Raw genomic sequence first — 20,995 nt, 5'->3', positions numbered from 1 at the left:
TGTAGGTACCTGGTGTTTGCAGATCCACGACTGCTTTTCTTCATTCTGCCTCACAATGACACAGACAATCCGCGCGCTTCAGTTTCGTACTCACAGACTGCTTCATATGCAACGATCAGCCGCTTTTGCTTGCGCCAATAATTGCGGCCGTCTGAGTGAAGCATGTCAATTGAGACCCTGGCGACGGAAATTGACGACTCGTCCGACAAAGGAGAACTTCCATCGCGTGCCAGATACCACGCCTATCGAAGAGGAGCTTCTTCCCGGGTACGAGGCGGAGGACTACTATCCCGTTGAGACATGCCAGACCCTTGATTCACGGTATCGCATCATCTGCAAGCTTGGTTGTGGGGTTGGGTCGACCGTCTGGCTAGCCGAAGATGTAAAGTACGGCGGCCCTGAGCTTCATGTCAATCTTGAAACAGTTTGCTGACGGGGTTTTTTAGAACTTCACAATATCGAGCTGTAAAGGTCTGCACTCGGACTACAGACGGCGCAGTTCCCGCACAAGCCAGCCAAGAGATCGCAGTGGCCGAGTACCTCAAGACTGCGCCTGTCCAAGAGCACCCGGGCAGACGCAGCGTTCGCACAGCTCTAGACTCTTTCACTCTCAATGGTCCTCACGGTATACATACGTGTCTTGTCTACGCGCCCCAGGGAATGACCCTTACTGAACTCCGCGAGTACTTTCCCGAAAACAGGCTACCGAAACAGATGTTGCAGAGTAGCGTCCAACTTGTTCTGATCGCGATGGATTATCTTCACAAAAATAACGTTGCTCATACTGGTCAGTCTATTTCCACCAGTCTCGGTTCTTTCTTTTCTAACCTCGGTAGATATTTCCCCGAATAATCTCCTTGTTGGCGCAACGGATGATGCGCCATTCTCTCTACTAGACAAGGACGAACAGGCGCGCCCTGTCGCAAGGAAGATTCTCTCTGACAGAACAATCTACATGTCGCGCCCGGTACCGCGGACCAACGGGCAGCTTGTGCTGTCTGATTTGGGCTCCGCAAGATTTGGCCAAGAGACCTTCAAGGGCGATGTTATGCCCGACGTCTACAGAGCCCCGGAGGTTATTCTAGGAATGGAGTGGTCCTCCAAAGTTGACCTGTGGTCGGTCGGGGTCATGGTAAGCTTTTTTGCTCTCCACGAATAGTGGTGAGTTGCTGACATGGGTATAGATTTGGGATCTTCTGGAAGGCAAGCGGCTGTTTCGTGCGAACAAGGATGGCGTTGTTGATGACGAACAGCACTTGGCGGAAATGGTGTCATTGATGGGTAACCCGCCGCCCGAGTTTTTGCAACGCAGTGAAATCTGCGCAAGGTTCTTTGACGATGCGGGTGAGCTTTTCCCCTATCGCACCATAATTTTCATGCAACTAATACAGGTATGATAGGCAATTGGAAAGGCTCCGTTCCGATCCCGGACCAGTCCTTTGAAGATCGCATAACCCAGGTTCAAGGGGAGGACAAGGAGCTGCTGCTTGGATTTGTGCGCAGCGTGCTTTGTTGGTTGCCCGAGAAGAGGCCCACAGCAGAGGAGATGGCATATGATGACTTTCTCATGCAACCGTACTTTGCCGCACAGTCGAAAAATTGATACGTGTAAGTAGTTTGTAGCCAAGGTGTACCAGTCAGCAAGAGTAGCGGTTCCAAGTAACTAACCAAGCCTCGGCGCGGGCTTCCCGGTTTTCGTGGGAGAACTGCCCAAGCTTCCAAGGTACGTTCTGAATGAGAAGGCCGGGCCCGTTGATGGCATCCCAATCAATCTGTACACGAGCTCAGGCGCACCACAGTTTCAAGCCATTTCTGCAAAGAAAAAACCATGATCAAAGAAGTCAATATTGAATCTGCTAGAGAATGCTCTCTTTTTTTTTTCCTTTTTTTTCTTTTTAAAAAAAAACGATTCCATTCTATGATTCCATATTTCAAGCATTGGTGGGCTGCTCGACGCCTCTTACCCAGCAGTTAGTCCATCCCCGCCTCCTTTGCCAAACTGCATTCCAAGTTTCAAGCCATAGTTGCACAAGTCACCCCCCTACTCTCGCCCGAATGGAAAAGTAGCTGCAGGAAATACGGATACGCTTCTCTCTGGTTTCGCTCTTTGATTCCATTCTTTGATACTGGTTCGCTGCTGCGCGCGCGGCTCTTTACATGCAAGCTCAATCACATTCCAAGTTTCAGGCCATACTCGTACGATACGAGACATTCCTAACCTCGTCCGGGCTAGAAGAGGCTGTCCGGAACACTCTCTCTCCTCTTTGACTCTCCTCTTTGAACTCCATTCTTTCCAGGGTGACTTTGGCCTTCACTCGCGCGGGGTTTTTTCGACTCCAACGCGCATACACGCGTACACGAGCTCTAGAGTGCATTCCAGCCCGGAAAGCCACCGTTACGCGAGACAACTCTTGGATGAAATCTCGTCCGAAATAGGACAAGACTGGGCGAAATCATCTTTGATTCCAGCCTTTGTGACACGCCACGGCTTTACGCGTCTCTTGGTTCCACCCCGCCTACGTGAACCACAGTTGCATTCCCAGTTTCAAAGCCGCCTTTACACAAAAAATATAATAAGAAAAAAATTTCCAGTTGCTGTCCAAAATAGAACATGTGCTACTCTATGGATTCCATGCTTTGAGGGAAATGAATCTAGTCGGAGATCCATACTCATCGCAACCACACCTCGACTTTGCTTCAGTCAATTTCTGGTCCAAAAGTCCCCACGGATCACAACCAATGTAGAACTCCTCACACTATATGCTTGTATTTCTGTCATCTGTCCTTCATATTAACACAGCAACATGGGATAACCTCATCTCGTGCGTGTAACAACTGATCCCCAGCTGTGATCCCCCCCAAGTCTGTTCGGCAGTGACTGTCAAGTACAGGCTTCAGAATCACGTCGGTCTCAGGACTGGCCCGGCAACTGTGCTCTACAATTTTTGGGGCGATTTGCACTATCTAATGACGACTTCATATCCTCTCATGTTCAGAGCCTGCAATAGCCGGTGAGTGCCATTCATGCTGATACTGGAACCTGCATACTGGCCTTCGAGGTCGCAGATGGAGCACACAAGTAGTGAGCGGTGCATGGATTCAACATGCGCCATGTACTGTACAGCCTCACCATTGATCTCCGCCTCCTCCCTCTGCCTCTTTCGGCCTGGCTTGTCATTTGTCTGCTTATTTTTCGCGCAATGACCTGGTCGCCATCACTTTCTCTCATTGATATTCTCGTCACGCGGTACATCGCTGTGAAAACCCCCGCTACCCATCGGACGCGGCTGAAACTGTCGGCCTTTCACCATGCAATGTACCATCTTGCATCTGATGAGAGTAGGGGCCCTCAAAATGATCTTTACTTTGGTCTCCCCCGGTTTCACATGTAGTACGGACGTTGACTTGATTAGCGCACAACGTACTGGTTGTGACACTCATTAGCTCTACAACTATCAAGCAGGCTAGCCTAGCCATCCATCATGGCTTTTAGCGCGTATCAGTATTTGAGATGCATAAGTGAATATCAGACGTCATCTGATGGCGACTGCAACTTGGGGGGAAAACCAAACTTCTGATACGTCTGCGACATGCAGCACGATCAAATCATGCAATCACACCTACTCGGTGCATTGCCGAATGCAACAGGTCGTATTTTCACCAACAAAATACTACTGTGCTTCTTTATAGGAACGTATCAGTATCGCAGCAGAGCAGCTAGTCAGGTGTGGAGGAGGAGCCCACTGTCAAACAACCAGGCGGCAAATTTCGCCCAATACAGCAACAAGAAAAAAGAAGAATGCGACAAACGATGCAAACACTCTCAACAAACCCCTGGCGCTACGGCCTTCCTCCATCAAAGGGCTTCTAAACCTAAAGGAATACCATTCTCCGGCAAATTGTCCCCCCTTGCCTTCCAGCATGAATGCCTCTCGCAAGCGGCAAAAGGTGGCATCGGCTTGTGAGCGCTGTCGCAAGCGCAAACTCGGGGTAAGGCTGCACACCCTGTCTTGCGCTCCAGCTGGACCTCGTGCCTGGACGGCGGCGCATTATGATTCCTCATTACTTAGTACCCTTCACACTTAGTACAAGCGTAGGAAGCTGATACAGATCCTCTCTCCCTTTCCCCCCTCTTATTAGTGTGACCGCGAGCGACCATGCCAGCTCTGCGTGCGAGCCGGCGCCGAGTGCGTCCCTCGGCACCTGGGCGATCACCGGCCAACCCCGTCAACCTCTGCCGCGGCAGACACCGAGACGGCGTCGCAAGACGCTGGCGCCGGCCATGATGCGGCCGCGCCAGGTGCGGATGGCGATCTGGTGCTGCCAGAGTCTAGTATCGTCGACTTCACCGCGTTGGTGCGAGTTCACCGGAATCCCCCCCCCCCCCCCCTCGCGTGTGAAAAGACTTGACCAGCTAATTGAGAGGGGGCAGGTATTATCAAAAATGAGTCTCGACTCTTCTTTAAACCAGGATACGTCTGCTTTACCAGGAGGAAACAAGATTCTGAATTTCGAATCTCTGGGCCGTCGTCATTGGCGACAAATTGTTGGCCTGCAGCTCCCTGACAATGCTACCCTAGACCAGCTGGTCGACAAATTTTTCCTCTCAGTTGACTGGTTCATGATGGTTCGTCCCCGACGTTTTCTCTTTGTTTTTGATTGAAGAGCATTTGTTCATATCGCCGATAGATGTTCGAAGAGTCTCGCTTCAGAGAAAGATACTCGCGGCTTCTTGAATCCAGCCACGTCGCATACCATGAGGAAAACGTGCTATGGCTCACCATGCTCGTGGTCGCGCTCGGTGCTCATTACGCTTCCCTTGCCGAGGGCCCGGCACAGTCCCGAACAGAGCTCAAGAAGCTTTCGACGGATATCATGGGCCAGGTAGAGGTCCGATTCCTGCAGTTCATGGGATGTGCTACCCTGGAGGCGGTCCAGATATCTGTGCTGCTTGGGAGCTTTCTGCTTTTCAACGGCCGGCCCAACGTCGGCCTGGCCATATCGGCTGCCGGTGTCAAGATTGCGCAAGTCATCAACCTACACCGTGAAAATCTGTGGCGAGACTGCTCGGCAAAAGAGAAAGAGACGAGACGCCGAACCTGGTGGACTCTGGAGGTCTTTGATAAGTAAGGATTCCACCTCAGGCTGAGTCCTCGAGCGACTGCGACTTTCTTTAATTCTTTCTTGATTCTAATTCTCTGACTAATGTATCAAGATACTTTGCCATTGCTTTTGGACGCCCCTGCATTGTGGATGATTTGGACTGCCATGTGAGCATGGTATCTCATGTTGGGCCTGCGCAGAGCAACACCCGCGTCGACGCAGAGCTGGAGTTTCATCAATGGAAATTTCGTTTATACCGAATTATGGGCCAATTTCTAGGACGTCGTCGGCATAACCAAAGAGCGACCGTACAGTCCATTCACACAGAATTAGCGCAGTGGAAGACCCAGCTACCTGCCCGGCTGCGCATCGAGTCATACGAGGACGCACCCCCGGGCCAGGAACCCCCGATACTGCAGATGCAAGCTATAGCGTTGCAGCTGACGTACGACAACCTTCAAATCGTTCTGCATCGCGCAATCTCATTCGGCCAGGGCAGCAAGATGCAGACCACGACGACGCCCGAAGCGAGGTTCTCGATGCGTCATCTGATTGAGGCTGCGCTGAGAACGGCGGACCTGCACCGGTTTCCAAACTCGCTCCACGCGATGCGACGGACGCATGCCAACATGCACATTGGCATCACGCTGTTTACGGCAGGCATCGTGCTGTGCCTCGTCTGCTTGTCGCAGCCGCTGTCGGATACGAGCCAGAGGGCCAAGAGTGGCGTGATGCACATCATCCGCGCCTGCAAGGACTCGGCGGACCCCCAGAACGTCGGCTCCCGACAGAGCATCGCGGTTCTGGAGCGTCTTGTCGCCGTCGTGCTGCAGCACGAGAACCGGCTCATCACCGGAAGCGCGGCAGCCACGCTGCTGCCGATGGATAGTATGAAGACGCAGAACACGTCAACACCGAGCCGCGCCGCTGCTGCCGTTTCCGCACCCACCAGTAAGTAGGATGTGCAAGGACACACTACGCAATCGGAAAGCAAGTCTCTGAAACGCTATAGATACGACTCGGATTGATCAGCCGCAAATCGGCCCTTCTCAGGCTGGCCGTATACTCGACACTACAAGCACAATGCTCGGACCGGAGCCGACTGCGGGGGCCTCCCTAGACGGACTTGATTGGGATGGCAGTCTTTCGGTATTGATGGATTCTGGGTTGGCCGATGCAAGCCAGATATGGCTCTGGGCGCAGGATGAGGACGGATACTTATTGCCTCCATAAAATGAACATGTTCCGTTTCTACAGAGTCAGAGTCGAACACTGACTGTTGCCTATCGACATGGCTGTGGTCTCGGAGCTCCACTGATGAGGAACCAGCCTGCCCCGTGAATATTCAATCCTGATTTCTCAGCCTCAAATAGTTTGCATCGATCAAAAAGAGAACTTTTAAGAAAGAGCAAAACAGGTTATTTGTCAGAACCATTAGCAATCCAAAACAGCCTCACATTCGAAAGAAGAGAAGGACGAAGAAGCAGAAGAAGATTTTACAAATCTTCCCGGTCGGCGGCCAGTGCCAGGCCCCCCCACCGGAACCGACTCCGATGGAGAGCCAACTCCGACGGAAGCTAAACCTTAATCGGGCGTGGACGATCGGACCGTCTGCTCCCTGTTGGAATGCTATAGCGGGGCCGAGATAAGTCTTTGAAGGTTTCTCTCTGCATTGCTTGGCCGTGCTGTCTGATAAGTTGCCGCAGCAGTTCCAAGCTGATCGTCGCCTCGCCCAGAATTTCTCAGGGTGCATGGATGGATGTGATGGATGGACGGGTGGGTGGCCAAGCATAATTGCCCGTCCCAGTCTCTGCCTAGTCTTGCTCTTTCCTCGGCCGCCACAGAAGCCAAGAGAGAGGTGTTCGATGCTGTCATTGAAGAGGGGTTCGAGGAGGGGGGGCTTTCCGGAGCTTGCTTCAAAAGTATAAAAGGGTAACCCCTCCCGAGCCGGTTCCCTCTCCTACTTGAAAAGCTTTCACACTTTAAGAGATTCTGATATTCAATACTTTTTCCCTTGACGAAAGGATATCCATATAAACATCCACACACACACACACACACACACACAAACATTGACAATGTCCGACGATCGCGCCCCCGTCGCCGACCCGGCCGAGTTCAACGCCTGGTTCCCCTCGCCGTACTCGCTGTCGCAGTACGTCCCCGCCAAGACGGATTTCGCGGGCGCCGACTACCCCAAGCCGTACAGCGGCGGGCGGTGGAAGGTGCTGCTGATCGGCACGCAGGAGCGGTACCTGCCCATGGCGGACGGGCGCTTCTTCTCGACCGGCAACCACCCGGTCGAGCTGCTGCTGCCGCTGCTGCACCTCGACGCCGCGGGCTTCGACGTCGACGTCGCCACGCTGACCGGCGGGCCCGTCAAGTTTGAGGTCTGGGCGTTTCCGGCCGAGGACGCGGCCGTCAAGAAGATTTACGACAAGTACGAGAAGAAGCTCCGCGCGCCGCTCAACCTCGAGCAGCTCTGGGGTAGCGGCGGCGGCGGCGGCGGCGGGTTCGACGAGAAGACGCCGTACCTCGGCGTCTTCGTCCCCGGCGGCCACGGCGCCCTCAACGACCTCCCCGCGTCGGCGCTCGTCGGCGACGTGCTCCGCTGGGCGCACGCCCACGACCGCTACACCATCTCGCTGTGCCACGGGCCCGCGGCGCTGCTGGCCGCCGGCGTGGGTCGCGGCGGCGCCGGTGACGGCGGCTTCATCTACGACGGCTACGAGCTCGTCGTCTTCCCCGACTCGCTCGACGAGGGCGCCAACATCGCCATGGGCTACATCCCGGGCAAGATGCAGTGGCTGGTCGGCGAGTCGCTGCGCGCGCGCGGCGTCAGGACGCTCAACGACGGCATCACCGGCCAGGTGCACCGCGACCGCCGCCTGCTGACGGGCGACTCGCCGCTGGCGTCGGACGCCCTGGGCAGGCTGGCGGCCGAGACGCTCCTGGAGGAGGCGGCGAAGCGCGGCTAAAAAAAAAGAGAAGAAAGGGAATTTTTTTTTTTTGCTGTTGAGCATGTTCAAAGACAAAGAAAGCAATATGCCAAGGCCGAGTAAGATGTGCAAGGGAAGAGGACGGGGGGGCGGCATACCGCCGAGTGAGGACTTGCTTGAGCCGAGGTAGTCTTGCTCGTAGTATAGTAAAACAGTAGAATGGAAAAGAAACGTGAAGCACGCAGAAAAAAAAAAAAAAAAAAGTTGACCACCCCGGCACCCGAGTGAATTCGTCAGATGTGGTGATTGCAACTCGTTCACGTTGGACACGGTCTAGATTAATCATGGTTTTTATTCTTCAAGCAAAGGGTATTATTCCATCCCCTCCTCAACGCCGGAAAGGAAAAAAACAAAAACAAAAAAAAAAAACGATCACAAACAAAGTAACAACACTCGCACTTGCTCATCTTGATAGTATGCAGCATACATTCAAGACGACAAGAGCAATGGACAGAGAGAAGAGAGTGTGAAAAAAAAGAAAAAAACGCCCCAAACAATCCCGTCTCATTCATTATCTCGTTTCACGTCCACAAAACTCCTTGATAACCCGAAAACGCAAAAAAAAACACACAATCGCCCATTAATTCGTGACCCATTTTCCTCATCACAGCATTTTGCATTCTTCAACAAACCTTGACTCGCTTCGCCTCGACTTGGTGCACATCATCACCCGCCGCCGTCGCCGTCGCCGTCGTCGCCGCTGCCGCCTCCACTTCCGCCTCCGTCTCCATCTCTGCCGCGGCTCGCTTCGCCTGTGCCACCTGCTCGTCTTGCAGCGCGCAGAGGTCCAGCCTCTCCTCACCGTCCGCCAGCGACCGCAGGTACTCGGGCGGGATGGCTGTGAGGAGCTGGCAGTTTGCGGAGCACGGCCTGTACGTCTCGGTGCTCCACTCGTCGTCGGCGTAGTTCTTGGCCTCGGCGAGGGTGTACCCCGTGCTGTACCCCTCGTGGTAGGCGTCGGGTAGGATGACAATGGTCTCGCCGGGCCGCTGGTCGACGATGCGGTAGGGGATGCCCAGCTTGTCCAGCTTCTCCGGGAAGAAGAACTCGGCGCGGTGCCGCATGAACTGGGAGCAGCCGTCGGCGCCGCGGCCCAGGGCCTGCTCGGCCACGCCAATGGCCGTGCAGGGGACCACGATCCAGATCTTGCGACCGCGGTACAGGTGGTTGAGGGACAGCAGGCGGTAGTCTTCGGCGTGGATCTGAAAGGTGGCGCCAAAGTACGGCGCCGACTCGTAGACGTACGGGGTGTGGATGCCGGGGACCACAGCCTTGGTGCGATCCAGCAAGTCGCCGCGCAGCGGGTGGATGGGGCTCCAATCGGGAGGGACGCCGGCTTCGCGGCGCTGCTCGCTGTTCCACGCAGGCACGTCGGGGCGGTATCGCACGTTGCGCATCTGCCGGCCCGTGTTTTTGCGAAAGATGGTCTTGAGCGTCTTGAGCGTGGCTGCGATGGACTCTGTCGGCTCCGCGTCCACGTCTGCGGGGCTGTAAAACTCGCCCTCGGCTTTGACCGTACTCAGCTGCCAAAACGTTGTGCGGCGAATCTGCTTGGCCTTGTAGGCATTGGCGGGCAGGATCTGTCTGGCCTTGGGGGGCAGCGGCTGTCGCAGCTCGGCCGGCAGCTGGAGTTTGAAGCAGCCGTCTTCGCGCGCGCCCAGCTTCCGCGCAAAGGCCAGCAGCGCGGGGAAGTCGTCCCACTGGGCGGCTGTGGGCTTGATGCGGATGAGACGATGACCCGAGGCCTCGTCATAGTCGTAATCGAACTCATCGGCGTCGCTGACGTCGCTGAGGGGCGATTCTGGAGCGCAGTCCTCGCCAGCATGCTGCCGCAGCGGTGACGAGAACTCGGCGCGCACAGAGGTCATGTCGGAGCCAGTCATGGTGGTGGTGGCCGAATGAGGCGGGTGCTGCTGCGTGGGAGAAGCGGGAGGTGGGGGAGGCGTCATCGCCAGTCTAGCGTCTGCCGTGGGGTTTGCAGGAAGCAAAGAATCATCCTTCTTGGCCGCTTGGTCAATGTCGGCTTCTGTGACAGCGTTGGCGAGCGTGTCCGCCGGCGGGGGAAGGATGGTGCTGTCGCCAAACATGTCGGTACAATTGGTCAATGTAGGACTGGGGACAGGACCAGTGTGCTTTGCGCCGAGGGTCGTACTGTCGGTCGCAGTCGCTGCTGGCAACCGTTTCTGTGCGACCGTGACGGGAAATTGCACCAGGTCGACGGTATCATCGTCATCGTCATCCTCGGCAGAAGCCTCGGCGAAGCCGTCGGGGCGCGCAACTGGCCACTCCAGCATCGCGGTAGCCATCCCAAGTGCAGAATGCGCCTAGCGTCGCTTTCTGGGATCGGAGTGGGCTCGGTGTACAGAAGATCTGGGGTTTGGAAAAGAACAAAAAGGGAGAAGAAGAAGAAGAAGAAGAAGAGCGAAAAGAAGGTCGGTGACCGAGTCGTGTCGGGGCGGCTAGGTGAATCGAGAGTCAGAGCAGGCTGTGGTGCCAGCTGTGGTGCAGGCTGCTTCCGAGAAACGGGCGAGGCAAGTGCGCGCGCTTTGGTGTAGCTGTTTAGGTGTTGTTTCACGTAGGCCGACGCAGCATTTTGCAAGGACAGAAAGAAGAGGGAGCAACAAAGGGAAAAAAAAAGAAAAAAGGAAAAAGAAAAAAAAAAAGAAGGCAAAAAAGGAAGTTCTAGCAAAGGGCTAGAGATTGTTAGAGTTCTCAATCAGAGGCCATCAAAGTTTGACACTTTTTTTCCCGGCGGCGGCGGCGGGCGCATGGGCAAGGGTCATGGCGACAAAGTTGCGACAGATTGAGCCAAAAAAGCCCCAGCCAAAAGTCGACCGGCCCAAACCAAAGTGGCTTAAAAGTGGGGGTGGCGCTGCCTGTGGCTTCGCCGTCCCATCTTCTGGCCTCGTGCCCCAGATAATTAATCGTCATGGCGAATCGGTCAGTCCGTCGGTACGAGTACACGAGTCACTCTCGGCTCGTCTTGAACAAGTGCAATGGAACAGTATTCAAAAGAACTGCCATTGCTAGAAATTCAAAATAGAATATCAAAAAAAAAAGAAGAAGAAGAAGAAGCAAAAAAGAGAAAAGAAAAAGAAAAAGCAAAGACCGTACGCTCAATTCAACAAGGTCCTGGAGACAAGGCCGCAAGACACACATCTTAGCGTCGCCCTTGTCCTCCCAGCAAAAACAACTCCTCGAATTAATGATACAGATAGGCTCATCTTCATATACACCCCAGAGCATCTATCGCGCCTTGGGTTGCAGCCTGAATTTGAAAAGAAAAAAAGAAGAAAAAAACGCCAGCTCTGGGCCGTTCCATCCCAGCACGTCGTCCGCCGTGTCCTTTCTAGTGTCCCTGTCGTTGCATGCAAAATGTCGTAAGGCGCTCTTCAACCTCGCGTCTCCAAAAAAAGGGGAAAAAATAATAATAGAACAATGACCAGCCGTGGCTCTGCCATCCCAGGTTAAACGAAGCAAACATAATAATTCCAGCATTTCGTGATCCGGTTCTTCATGCCAGGACCCGTGGGGTATCAACAACGCTCGTCTCGTACTCCATCAAACAATATGCGGATGCTGCTGCAGCCTTGGTCAGCTTAGTAAACGTTGTACGCCTTGTACCCGTCATCACGGCCGTTGCTATTGCGCCCGTAACCGCTCGTCACACCGTTCGTGCCGTTCCGTCCATACGGTTCTATCGATTCGCGCGGCGAGTTGATGGGGCTGTACGCCGACGACTCGGCACTCGCCCGCATGCCGCCAAGACCCTGGAACGCTGGCGGGGCTGGTAGTGAGTTTGGCAATGATCCTGTATGTGACGTGCTGCGAGGCGAAAAGAAGCTCGCCGAGTCTACCGGCGTGACTGATCCGTCGTCCTCGTCTTCCAGCTCACCCGCCGGCGTAGGTCGAATCTTGCAAACGCGAAGCAGCTCAACAATAGCCACCGTCAGGTGAGATGCGGCAGCGTCCACAAGCGACACCGGCGAGATGCCTGCCCCGGCAGCAAAGTGCTTGGTTGCTGTGATGAGGTTGTTGGCCGTGGCAGACACCCTGGCCTTGAGCTTGCCCTGCTGCTGTACCAGTTGTTCGTCGTGTCGCGCCACATTGTCAGAGTCTTTCGTAATTCGCCGTACGCTCACCACGACGGCCTTCATTGCGTCTATCGTCTTTTCCGGGTTGTCTCTGCGCGCCGACTGGAGCAGCTCATCGATGGCAATCTGATACTTGGTGACGTGGACGTCCTTGACAAGACCATTTTCGTCGCCAAAGCCCTTTTCTCGAATCATACGTGCGCCTTCGCTGTCCTCGGACAAGCCAAGCGAAGAGGAGCGCAGGCTGCGGAGTTGTGTCTTTGTGCGCGCATACCGGTTTCGCCATTCTTTGACCTCGGACTCGAGCGATTCGACCGTGTGCTCGAGCTCCACCTGCTTTTCGTACCGGGCGTTGCTCTGTTCGGAAAGTGTGCGCATTTCGCGGAGAAACTCCTGTGCCTCTTGACGGACCTCTTCAGTGACCCGTTGTTGTCGATTAAGCGAGTTGCGTAGTTCCTCATTCTCTATTTCCAGTTCCCCCCCGCCGCGTATGCTCCCAGAGTTACGCTCCATCTCGTCTAATCTTGACTGTAGATCGCGGGTTTCCCGGGCGTGGTTGTCCTGTAGTCTGTCCAGCTCCTGTTTCATGGAGCTGTTTCTTTTCTCGGCCTCGGCAAGCTTCTCAGCCCACTCCTGCTGTTCTCGCGCGTTGTTGTCCCTTTTTTTACTTTCCATATCGGCAAGTTTTTCCCGGAGCTCTCTGAGCTGTAGTTCGTAGTCGTCAATGAGTTTTTTGTCAACCTGAAAGCGGGCGCGTTAGCATGGGGCGAGTATCGTCGGGTGGAAATCGTGACATGACATACTTCTGGCGAGCCCTCACCGTCATCTTCTTCAAGCATGGTGCTTTTGTTGGGAATTATGGTATTATTTTGGTTGATTTGCTTGGGCATGGGTCGATTATATTCGCCGTTGCTGAGACCTGGGGACGGAGGAACAGCGTACGGGTCTGGCGGCGGAGGACCGCCTCTCATTGAGCTTGCATCTGAAGGACGTCGGCCGCGACTCTGGCCTCTAGGAGGAAACCCGCCATTGACAGGGGTACCAGTGCGGCCGCCGCTGCGGTTGGACATGGCGCTGTTTCCGCGGGGTATCTCGCCTCCGACAAACCTGGGGAATCGGCGCTCGAGCTCGGAAAAGACATCGGCGGCCAAATCTCGGAAACGAGGGTGGCCGAGGGAGGAGAGTCGTTGACGAGCCTGGTTTCGCTTTGGGTGAAAGGTCTTTTCCGGGAGCAGAAAGGTGGGCGGACGGTTGGGAGCATTCTTGGGGATGCGAGCAGAGGCTTGGCGGCGCATCAACTCGTCAAAGACGTCGGTACTCAGCTCGTAGAACTGCACAGAGGAGAGTCGCAGGAGCTTATCGCGCGCCTTGTTAGGCTGCTGCTTCGCGGCCGAGTCGCGGGAATTGAGAAAGACGCGGAGGGTAAGGTAGTGCTGGTGGAGGACGCCTTCGTCAATGTCCTCGCCCCTTTGCTGGCCGTTGGGACCGCCCGGGCCGCCGTTGGGAGGGCCAACATCGCTCCTGGCGTACATGTTGGTACCGCTGGAGGAGCGGCCGACCGAGGGAGGCGGTGAAGGGCCGCCGGTGCTCCTGGGACCGCCAGGGAAGCCGTTGATGCTCATGTTGCCGTTGGATCCGCCCGAGTTTGGGGGTGAGGCGAGGTTGCCGCGACTATTGGAATAAGGACCGTCGGCGCCGGGAGGATATTTTGGCATGGACCATTCGTTTCCGCCTACAGAGATGGGAGACAGCGGCGCATTGCGACCGACGGCGTTCATGATCGTGGGGAGGGGGAGACGCGGAGGGAGTGTTTGGAGGAGAAAGGAAAAAGGGCCGCGGCGGTTGTCTTGGTTGATTCCAGGAGTCGAACAACGGCAGGCACGCCGGCACGGGGGTGGTGGGGGGGTGGCTCTTTGCTCTTTACGGGGAGAGGAGAGAGAGGGGGGGTGGCCTATGCCTAGATAGGTTTTGGTTACTGAGTAGGTACCAGTAGGTAGGTACCAAGTTGCAAGGTAGGTAAGGTAGGTACCAAGTTACGGAGAAGAAAAATTTGGGTTACTGCGGGATTGAACTCTGAGCGGCTACAGGCAGTCAGGCTTGCCCGGATAGGGTCAGTTCTTTGAGAGTTGCTGGGGAGCTGGTAGGGGATGTGAAGGAGGGCTATAGGGGTGTAGCAAGGCCTTTCCAGGCTGTTTTGGCAGTCGCTTGGGGGGCTGTCTGGCAGTTGGCTGCAGTGGGCCAACCAGTTCCCACAGCGTTGCCGTCCCTTGTTCAGTGGTTTGGCCTCGAGACTTGAGATTCTCAGGAATGCGCTGATGATGCTGCCGCTGGTAGTGATGGCGAAGCCAGCTTGTAATTTCGCCCAACCTGGAGCTGGAGACTGCTAGGGTGCACTGCCCAGCGTCCCGCACCGACGGATTCTTTGTTACGTGGGTTGGTTGGTTAGTTGGTTGGTCGGTCGGTCGGTAAGTAGTGGTAGTAATACCAGTTTATTAGTCCGCGTATACACGGATGCCGGCGCCGTTCTTGGATTAATTGCTGGGCCATGGCTATTTATTGTTCATCAGGGGCCGCGGGCTTGTCTGTCCATACAGAGTAAGTCGAGGACAGAAGCCCTGTACGACGGCAGGCAGGCTATGTACATAGCAGGCTAGCAGGCAAGCAGGGTATACCCAGCACGCACTCCGTATCGTGCGCGGGTATGTAGCCTTGCAGGGTCTGTTGATCTGACGATAGCCGTGCCCGAGTCCCAAGAAACACGGCATTGATCAACAGCCATGCTTAGCAATGTTTAGCCTGCAACACTGACACAAGCAAAAAAGAAAAAGAGGACGGAAAGGGCTTGAAGTTTTGTATCTGTATGTCTGTGCCACGCGACTGGCACGATCGATATGTAGGTACTAACGGGTGGTTGGCGCTGGTCTGCACGTCGACGCCCCCCCCCCCCCTCCATTGCTTACCTATGATTCCGCGCTCCTCCACTCCTTGGCATATCGAGCAGCTGGGCCAGGCAAGGGCGTGTCTGCGACAAACACAACACACTCAACTGGACGCGCCTGCGCGGTTTGAAACGGACGGTTTTGCTGGATGCCGCAAGGGGGTCGGGCATGTGAACTACAAAGTACGTGGGCAAGGTATGGTCTGGGTTTGGACAAAACCCCCCCCCCCCCCCCCCCCCTTACTTCCATGGAGAAGAAAAAAAAAAGAGATAATGTCAAGGAAAACGAGAAGCATAATAACTAATGGACAAGAAAAAAAAACGGGAAATGAGCTTCTGGGAGTTGATATGACTTGGGCTGGCAATTTCTGGCGTGCCCACAACTGAACGGGGGCAAGCCGCAGGCCGGGGGAGGAGATTTTTGAAGGAGATTTTTTTTCCCATCTTCCCTACTAATAGATATGGCGATAGTGGACGGTTGTTATTTGTTGGGGAGAGAGGAGCCTGGGCGTGTGCGGACAGCGTAATCATAGGTCAAGTCCTTCAATTCGTAAGCTGCCAATGCAGAAAGGACCGCTGTCGAGTCAAACTGTCACCCGATTACCCAGTACCACTTTGTACGATCAACCAAGCGCGAACAGAGAGTGGCAGAGAGAGACAGAAACAGAAACAGAGACAGAAGGGAGCCGGAGGGGGGGGATGGTCGTTGCTGATGAGGCATGGTGGGCGTGGCACGATGAAAAGAGCTGGATGATCATGGCACGACTGGCGGCGCGTAGCGAGGTGGGCAATACATTTTTAGAGTTTGGAATTGGTTGCGATTTTCCGTCAAAAAGTCTTCTGTTCTTTTTACGTACAAAGATAATCGCTGACTAGCGATGCGTATCCCGACCTTTTTTTTTCTCTTTCTTTATTATCTCTTTCTTTATTAATTCTTCTTCTTCTTCCAGGCCATCAGCGTCCAACTGTCAAGTCCTGTCAAGCTGAAACCGGTCCGGCATCAACCTTTTTTTTTTTTCCCTTTTCTCCGCCGACAACAAACATGTCAGCTACTGGTACTTATAAAACGAAGGGGGAAACATGTCACTTACCAGCGGCCACTCCCTTTTTATTTTATTTTATTTTATTTTATTTATTTTACTTTTATTTTTGCAAGAGGCTATATCAGTTAGATTTGTACTTGCGCTGGTCTTTCGTCCTTTGCTAAGCCCTTGTAATCACCGCAAAGCCGCATCAGACCTCGACGGGAAACCTGATCCTACCCGCGTCTTTCATGTATGTTTATTTTTTCTTTCCTTCTCAGTACCACACTCTCCCGTCGAATTACCATTTCCCGAGTATGTACTTGACCTTTTCCCCTTTCTTCCATTGAGGACTTGAGGACTTGTTCTCCTTCTCCTCCTGCGCCCCCCCCTGAAAGGACAAAAAAAAAAGCAGTCTACCGAGTCTTGCCCTGGCCTTTTTTGCCCTGATTTGCTAGAAAACAAAATTACTTACCTTGTCCCGCCCGCCCTAAAAACCCAACCCAATCCAGGCTAAAACTAGCCTGGCCCCCCCCCCCTCCCAGATGCGCCCTGTACGGCGGGTCCGGGCAGGGCGCTGCCGTTCGTTCTCTTTGTGCTTCTCTCCTTTATTATCAGTAGTTAGTACAAAATACAATTCCGGTGCTCCTTGCTTACTCTTCCCAGAACATCTGCTGATTGGCAGTCCCGTCAAATGCAAATTGGTTCGTTCAAGGTTGGTACCTAGTGTGGAACCTGCACATCATCTCGTCCTTCATCTCTACTGTGATAAGTACTTCCTACTTACCGAGCATGTATGTAACTTTGCCTGACTGGTCAGTCACCATCACCTGTCTCGCCGCCAAGTTTTCGGCTTGCTCCACGGCGCATTCCTAATTGCTCTACTAAATACTTAGTAAGTAGGTGTTTTCGTCCTGCACCTAATTTACCCAGTAGTCGGCCGAGTCCCTCGCTTGTATTCAAAAACAACCCTCGCCCCCTCCCCTTCCACCAATCCAATCGCGCTTGGGCTGGTTTCTTGGTCTTTCTACTCTCCTACTCTCAAGTCGCTGAATATACGCCTCCGTCGTTGGCTTTGCACGGCCTCTACTTACTACTTGCCCTTGACCGGCTGATCTACTTGCTGGCCCATTGTCAAGTCAAGATGATGAAGACAAGGAGAAGAAGCGGAAGAAAAAAAAAAGGTCCCCATCTCAAATATTGCAAATGCAACCTGGTCGTCTGCATATCCCCCATCCTCCGCAATCTCTATTCTGGCAAAAGTCTTGCGAAAATTTGAACCACCCTACGCGCGCGCAAGGCTGGTTGGCATGACCCAGGCGACCGACCGTCATTTCCGCTGTCCCGGCACCCTCTCCGTCGGCTTCCTCGCATTGATGGCCGTCGACTGGTAGCCCTATGCTATAGCCTTGCAACCCTGTCTATAAAATCGCATAAGACGGCGAAGGAGGGGGGGGGGGGGGGCATTGGCCTTTGACAACTCCCTCCTTGGGAACCTTTGCCTTTGCCTGTAAATGGTACCTCTGCGAGGACTTGACCAAGTGAGGGAATCGCGTACTGTAATCTCTTTCCAAGCGCTGCCAAGATTGTGTCTGCAAGCCGCTTGTCGCGGATATATATCCTCACGTACGGAGTACTCCGTACCGTGTTATACTCGCGCCATACTGGGGCGCGCCGCGGAACCAAAGCAGCCCTCGACAAAGAGGCCCCCATGCTTGCAAAACATGTCTCGAATCTCTGCACATGTACGAATAGTTCTAGTTCTCGCACACCCCTGCTGCATATTTAAAGGGGGGGACAGGCATTCAGGCTGGACTCGGACGAGTTTACGAGAGTAGCTACCACACACCACATCACCGCCGCGTCTTTTCTTTTTCAAAGCAAAATTTGAGTCTCTCCGACTTGTCGACGTCACACCTCAATCCCTTGGAATTTTCACTACCTCTCCCATGACTAGTCTTCTTTCTTTTCTTTTTCCTTTTCGTTTTCTACGTCACTTTAAGCTTCAACTCATACGATCCTAGCCCCGAAAAATCGGGACAGACTAGATGGAATGTTGCATATACGAGGCCGCGGCTCCGCACGGGCGGCCGCTTTTTATGGCGCCGCGATCTTGATGGCTCGCGGCTAGTCAAAAAAAGCTTGGCAGGTTGGCTCGATGCCATGGCAAGCCCTATACTCCAATAGCCAGCCACAAAGACGAGTCCATCTGAGTTCCAATAGTGATTTGATTAAGTCCGCGTCAACATGTTGTGCGGTGCGAGTAATAGTTATACAGTTGCTCATTACATCATTACCCATAAATTAAACAACACGAGCGCGCCTCAGACTAGAACCAGGCCAACGTCCATGTGCATGGCAGATTTGGCCATCTCTCTTGCCACGCGGCAAGAATATCCGGCACACGCTCATCAAAGGCGGCACGACTCGCGGCACTACCCATGTCAAAGGCGCCAGCTCCGGCGAATTCGCGCTCCTCCTTGGCGGCGGCGTTGAGCGAGTTGGCAAGGTCCAGGATGCCCTGTCCACCAATGTGCGCCTCCTCATGGTTATCTTTGATTTCCACATTGATAACATGGACTGGCCGGTTCAATGGCGAGCCTCTATTCATGAGGTCATCTATCACGGCGTCCCAACAGCGCTCCTCGCAGGTGAATACGACATCAACAACGCCACCCTCGCTGCCCTCGCTGCCGCGGTCGGTCGTATGCTTGAGCCTCGGAACGCCAATGGCCCAATCCTGCCAGCGTTCTGGCCCCCACTTCACTCCGCGATTCCTCGAGAGCATGTTCAAGATGCCGTTGTTTTTGTACAGTCTGGAGTCTTTGGAATCGAGTTCCTTGTACATGCTGTCATATGACGTCTTGTTGAACTGGTACACATTTGGTTGGGTGATGGTCGGTCCAGGAAGACGCACAAGCGATCCTGTGCCAAAGGAGATTACGGGGTAATTTGCTTGGGACAGTCGTAGATGGGCTTCCATCGATCTAAGTTCGGTCAGACAATGGCGACAAGAAATGGCCAGAACACGTGGCGACGTACCGATTCTGGTTACTGGCACAAACGGTGCAGAACTTGAGCTTGAAATCGCTGGGGCTGCCATCTGCGCCGTTGGCAGCGGGAGCTGCACCATTGGCTGTGGCTGCCATGTTGGGTGACGCGCTTCACGGCGCGTGGAGAAACAGGACCAGCCGCTGCCTGTGGGCGACAACGACACTGTGTAACAATACAATTAGCTGCAATGACTCGCCGGAAGCGTTGTGCTATTTTCTAGAGGCGGGACAATGGTATTCCATCAGTGGTAAGTTGTTTGCGTATAAAGTGTCTATCCACATGCAAGCTTCAGACAGCTCCAATAATTGAAATCATCACGGAAATGGGGTACAAGCATCAAAAGCGGCATCTTACCTGGTTCGTAGGAGTCTACGTCATAAGATTGAGGAGAACAGATCGTCGTGCCACCAGCTCAACCGGCGGTATGGGACGATGGCATTCTTGGGGGAGGATGAACGGCGGTGCGGTGTGATTTTGCAACGCGCAGAAAGGCGAGGCTATTGTTGTGCGTGAGCTGTAGTGGGGCGGCTAAATATCGGCTTAGGAAGGGCAGCCAGGCCAGGCCAGGTCCTTGGTCTTCTAAAATTAGAAGCCACCATTGAATACCAGGAGGTGTGCGGAGAATGGAAGGAAAGCTAGACTTGAAGTGGAAAACAGAAGAAAGAAAAAGGAAGAAAAAGGAAGAAGCAGCAAGAAGAAGAAAAGGAAGGAAGAAAAAGGCGCTTGACAAATCTGCACCAAAGTTGCCTTGCCATGCTCCGACCGCGGTATTGTATCTTACTAGTACTAAAGTACTGGGAGTAGGCACTGGTAGAGTTGCGACGCACCAGGCCACCCTGTTCAACAGCCACAATGTCGGCCGTTAGCGCATGCATACAATATGAAACACAGGGGCAACCAGTTCCACCCAATCACGGTCCACTCTAGATGCACTAAGGTCGCTGTGCAGTTGCCATTCACATAATAGGCGCTTGCCGGTCAAGAGAGGTTTACATCATTGCCCAATTGTTGAGCCTTTTGATTTTTTTTTCTATTTTTGCTTTTTGTTGACACGTCATTGTTTGAGATTCCGTAGGCTGCTAGGTGACTGATTGGAGTATCGAACCGAAGCGATGGCAATGGACGGAGCCCCAAGTATCTTGGTTACTAATAAAGTAGCAAGGCACGGGGGTTTCCCGTAGCTGGAGCAGCCGGTCGTGTCTTTTGCCCCAACATACCTTGCCAGCATGTATGAGTAGTCTAATCCGCAGCAATGTCGCTTTCAACCTGCGAAGAAGACTTGTGCGGATCATGACTTTGCTTGGCGACTAACGCTGCGTCACACGTGGCGGCAACCAGGATTGGCATTTACAGCCTTGCTCGGCGGTTTCATGATCCCAGCTGAGTGGCGGCTCCGTCGTCGACCAACTGCACATCACAAGGCTCCGTGGGAGTCAGTCATGCAGCGCCGAGCCATTAGAAATAAATAGAATAGTCCCAGGTTCGTCTGGTGGGCGGCGACCCCTGGTTCTTGCGAGTCCCCCCCCCTGATGAGAATCCATAAGCTGCTGAGAGAGAGGGGGAATCAAGATTGTTCTCATGCGTCGAGGGATCCGTCAGACTGACTGCTTTGCTTTCGGGACCGAACCTTGTGCTTTCGGAAATTGGAAGGCATTATCAGCCGGTGATTTCTATGTAGACCACGTCGCCCGCCAACGTCAATCAAAGCTGTCGTACAAAAGAGCTGACGAGAAGCCAAGGTTTCTATTTTTGTCCCGTTATATTACATGGCCGCCGAGCTCGAGT

General features: G+C 53.9%; 6 protein-coding genes across 6 annotated transcripts; 3 read left to right on the top strand and 3 right to left on the bottom strand.

Annotated features, from left to right (window-relative positions):
• Window positions 1-55: 55 nt before the first annotated feature.
• V2A60_007729 (uncharacterized protein) lies at window positions 56-1,603 on the top strand (the record flags this gene model as incomplete). Its single annotated transcript, XM_083259011.1, has 5 exons — window positions 56-387; window positions 447-787; window positions 837-1,132; window positions 1,185-1,344; window positions 1,401-1,603. 5 exons carry the CDS (start codon window positions 56-58, stop codon window positions 1,601-1,603), a joined length of 1,332 nt encoding a protein of 443 aa, XP_083115137.1.
• A 2,318-nt stretch (window positions 1,604-3,921) lies between these two features.
• Window positions 3,922-6,062, top strand: V2A60_007728 (transcription factor domain-containing protein; the record flags this gene model as incomplete). The annotated part of the gene is made up of 5 exons (XM_083259010.1): window positions 3,922-3,990; window positions 4,141-4,356; window positions 4,433-4,627; window positions 4,690-5,126; window positions 5,216-6,062. 5 exons carry the CDS (start codon window positions 3,922-3,924, stop codon window positions 6,060-6,062), a joined length of 1,764 nt encoding a protein of 587 aa, XP_083115136.1.
• Window positions 6,063-7,181: 1,119 nt separating this feature from the next.
• Window positions 7,182-8,081, top strand: V2A60_007727 (class I glutamine amidotransferase-like protein; the record flags this gene model as incomplete). The annotated part of the gene is made up of 1 exon (XM_083259009.1): window positions 7,182-8,081. The coding sequence occupies one exon, from the start codon at window positions 7,182-7,184 to the stop codon at window positions 8,079-8,081; it is 900 nt and encodes a 299-aa protein (XP_083115135.1).
• Window positions 8,082-8,725: 644 nt separating this feature from the next.
• V2A60_007726 (JmjC domain, hydroxylase-domain-containing protein) lies at window positions 8,726-10,396 on the bottom strand (the record flags this gene model as incomplete). Its single annotated transcript, XM_083259008.1, has 1 exon — window positions 8,726-10,396. The coding sequence occupies one exon, from the start codon at window positions 10,394-10,396 to the stop codon at window positions 8,726-8,728; it is 1,671 nt and encodes a 556-aa protein (XP_083115134.1).
• A 1,305-nt stretch (window positions 10,397-11,701) lies between these two features.
• V2A60_007725 (uncharacterized protein) lies at window positions 11,702-13,974 on the bottom strand (the record flags this gene model as incomplete). Its single annotated transcript, XM_083259007.1, has 2 exons — window positions 11,702-12,937; window positions 13,000-13,974. 2 exons carry the CDS (start codon window positions 13,972-13,974, stop codon window positions 11,702-11,704), a joined length of 2,211 nt encoding a protein of 736 aa, XP_083115133.1.
• Window positions 13,975-18,485: 4,511 nt separating this feature from the next.
• On the bottom strand, window positions 18,486-19,305 carry V2A60_007724 (RNA polymerase II subunit A C-terminal domain phosphatase; the record flags this gene model as incomplete). The annotated part of the gene is made up of 2 exons (XM_083259006.1): window positions 18,486-19,143; window positions 19,199-19,305. The coding sequence occupies 2 exons, from the start codon at window positions 19,303-19,305 to the stop codon at window positions 18,486-18,488; spliced, it is 765 nt and encodes a 254-aa protein (XP_083115132.1).
• Between the last annotated feature and the right edge of the window lie 1,690 nt (window positions 19,306-20,995).

The sequence above is a fragment of the Cordyceps javanica genome, chromosome 5 (genome assembly GCF_051103115.1).
Source record: "Cordyceps javanica chromosome 5, complete sequence".
Classification (NCBI taxonomy): Eukaryota; Fungi; Ascomycota; class Sordariomycetes; order Hypocreales; family Cordycipitaceae; genus Cordyceps; species Cordyceps javanica.
The sequence above is the reverse complement of the archived record's forward strand: the minus strand, read 5'-3'. Positions and strand labels throughout refer to the sequence as shown.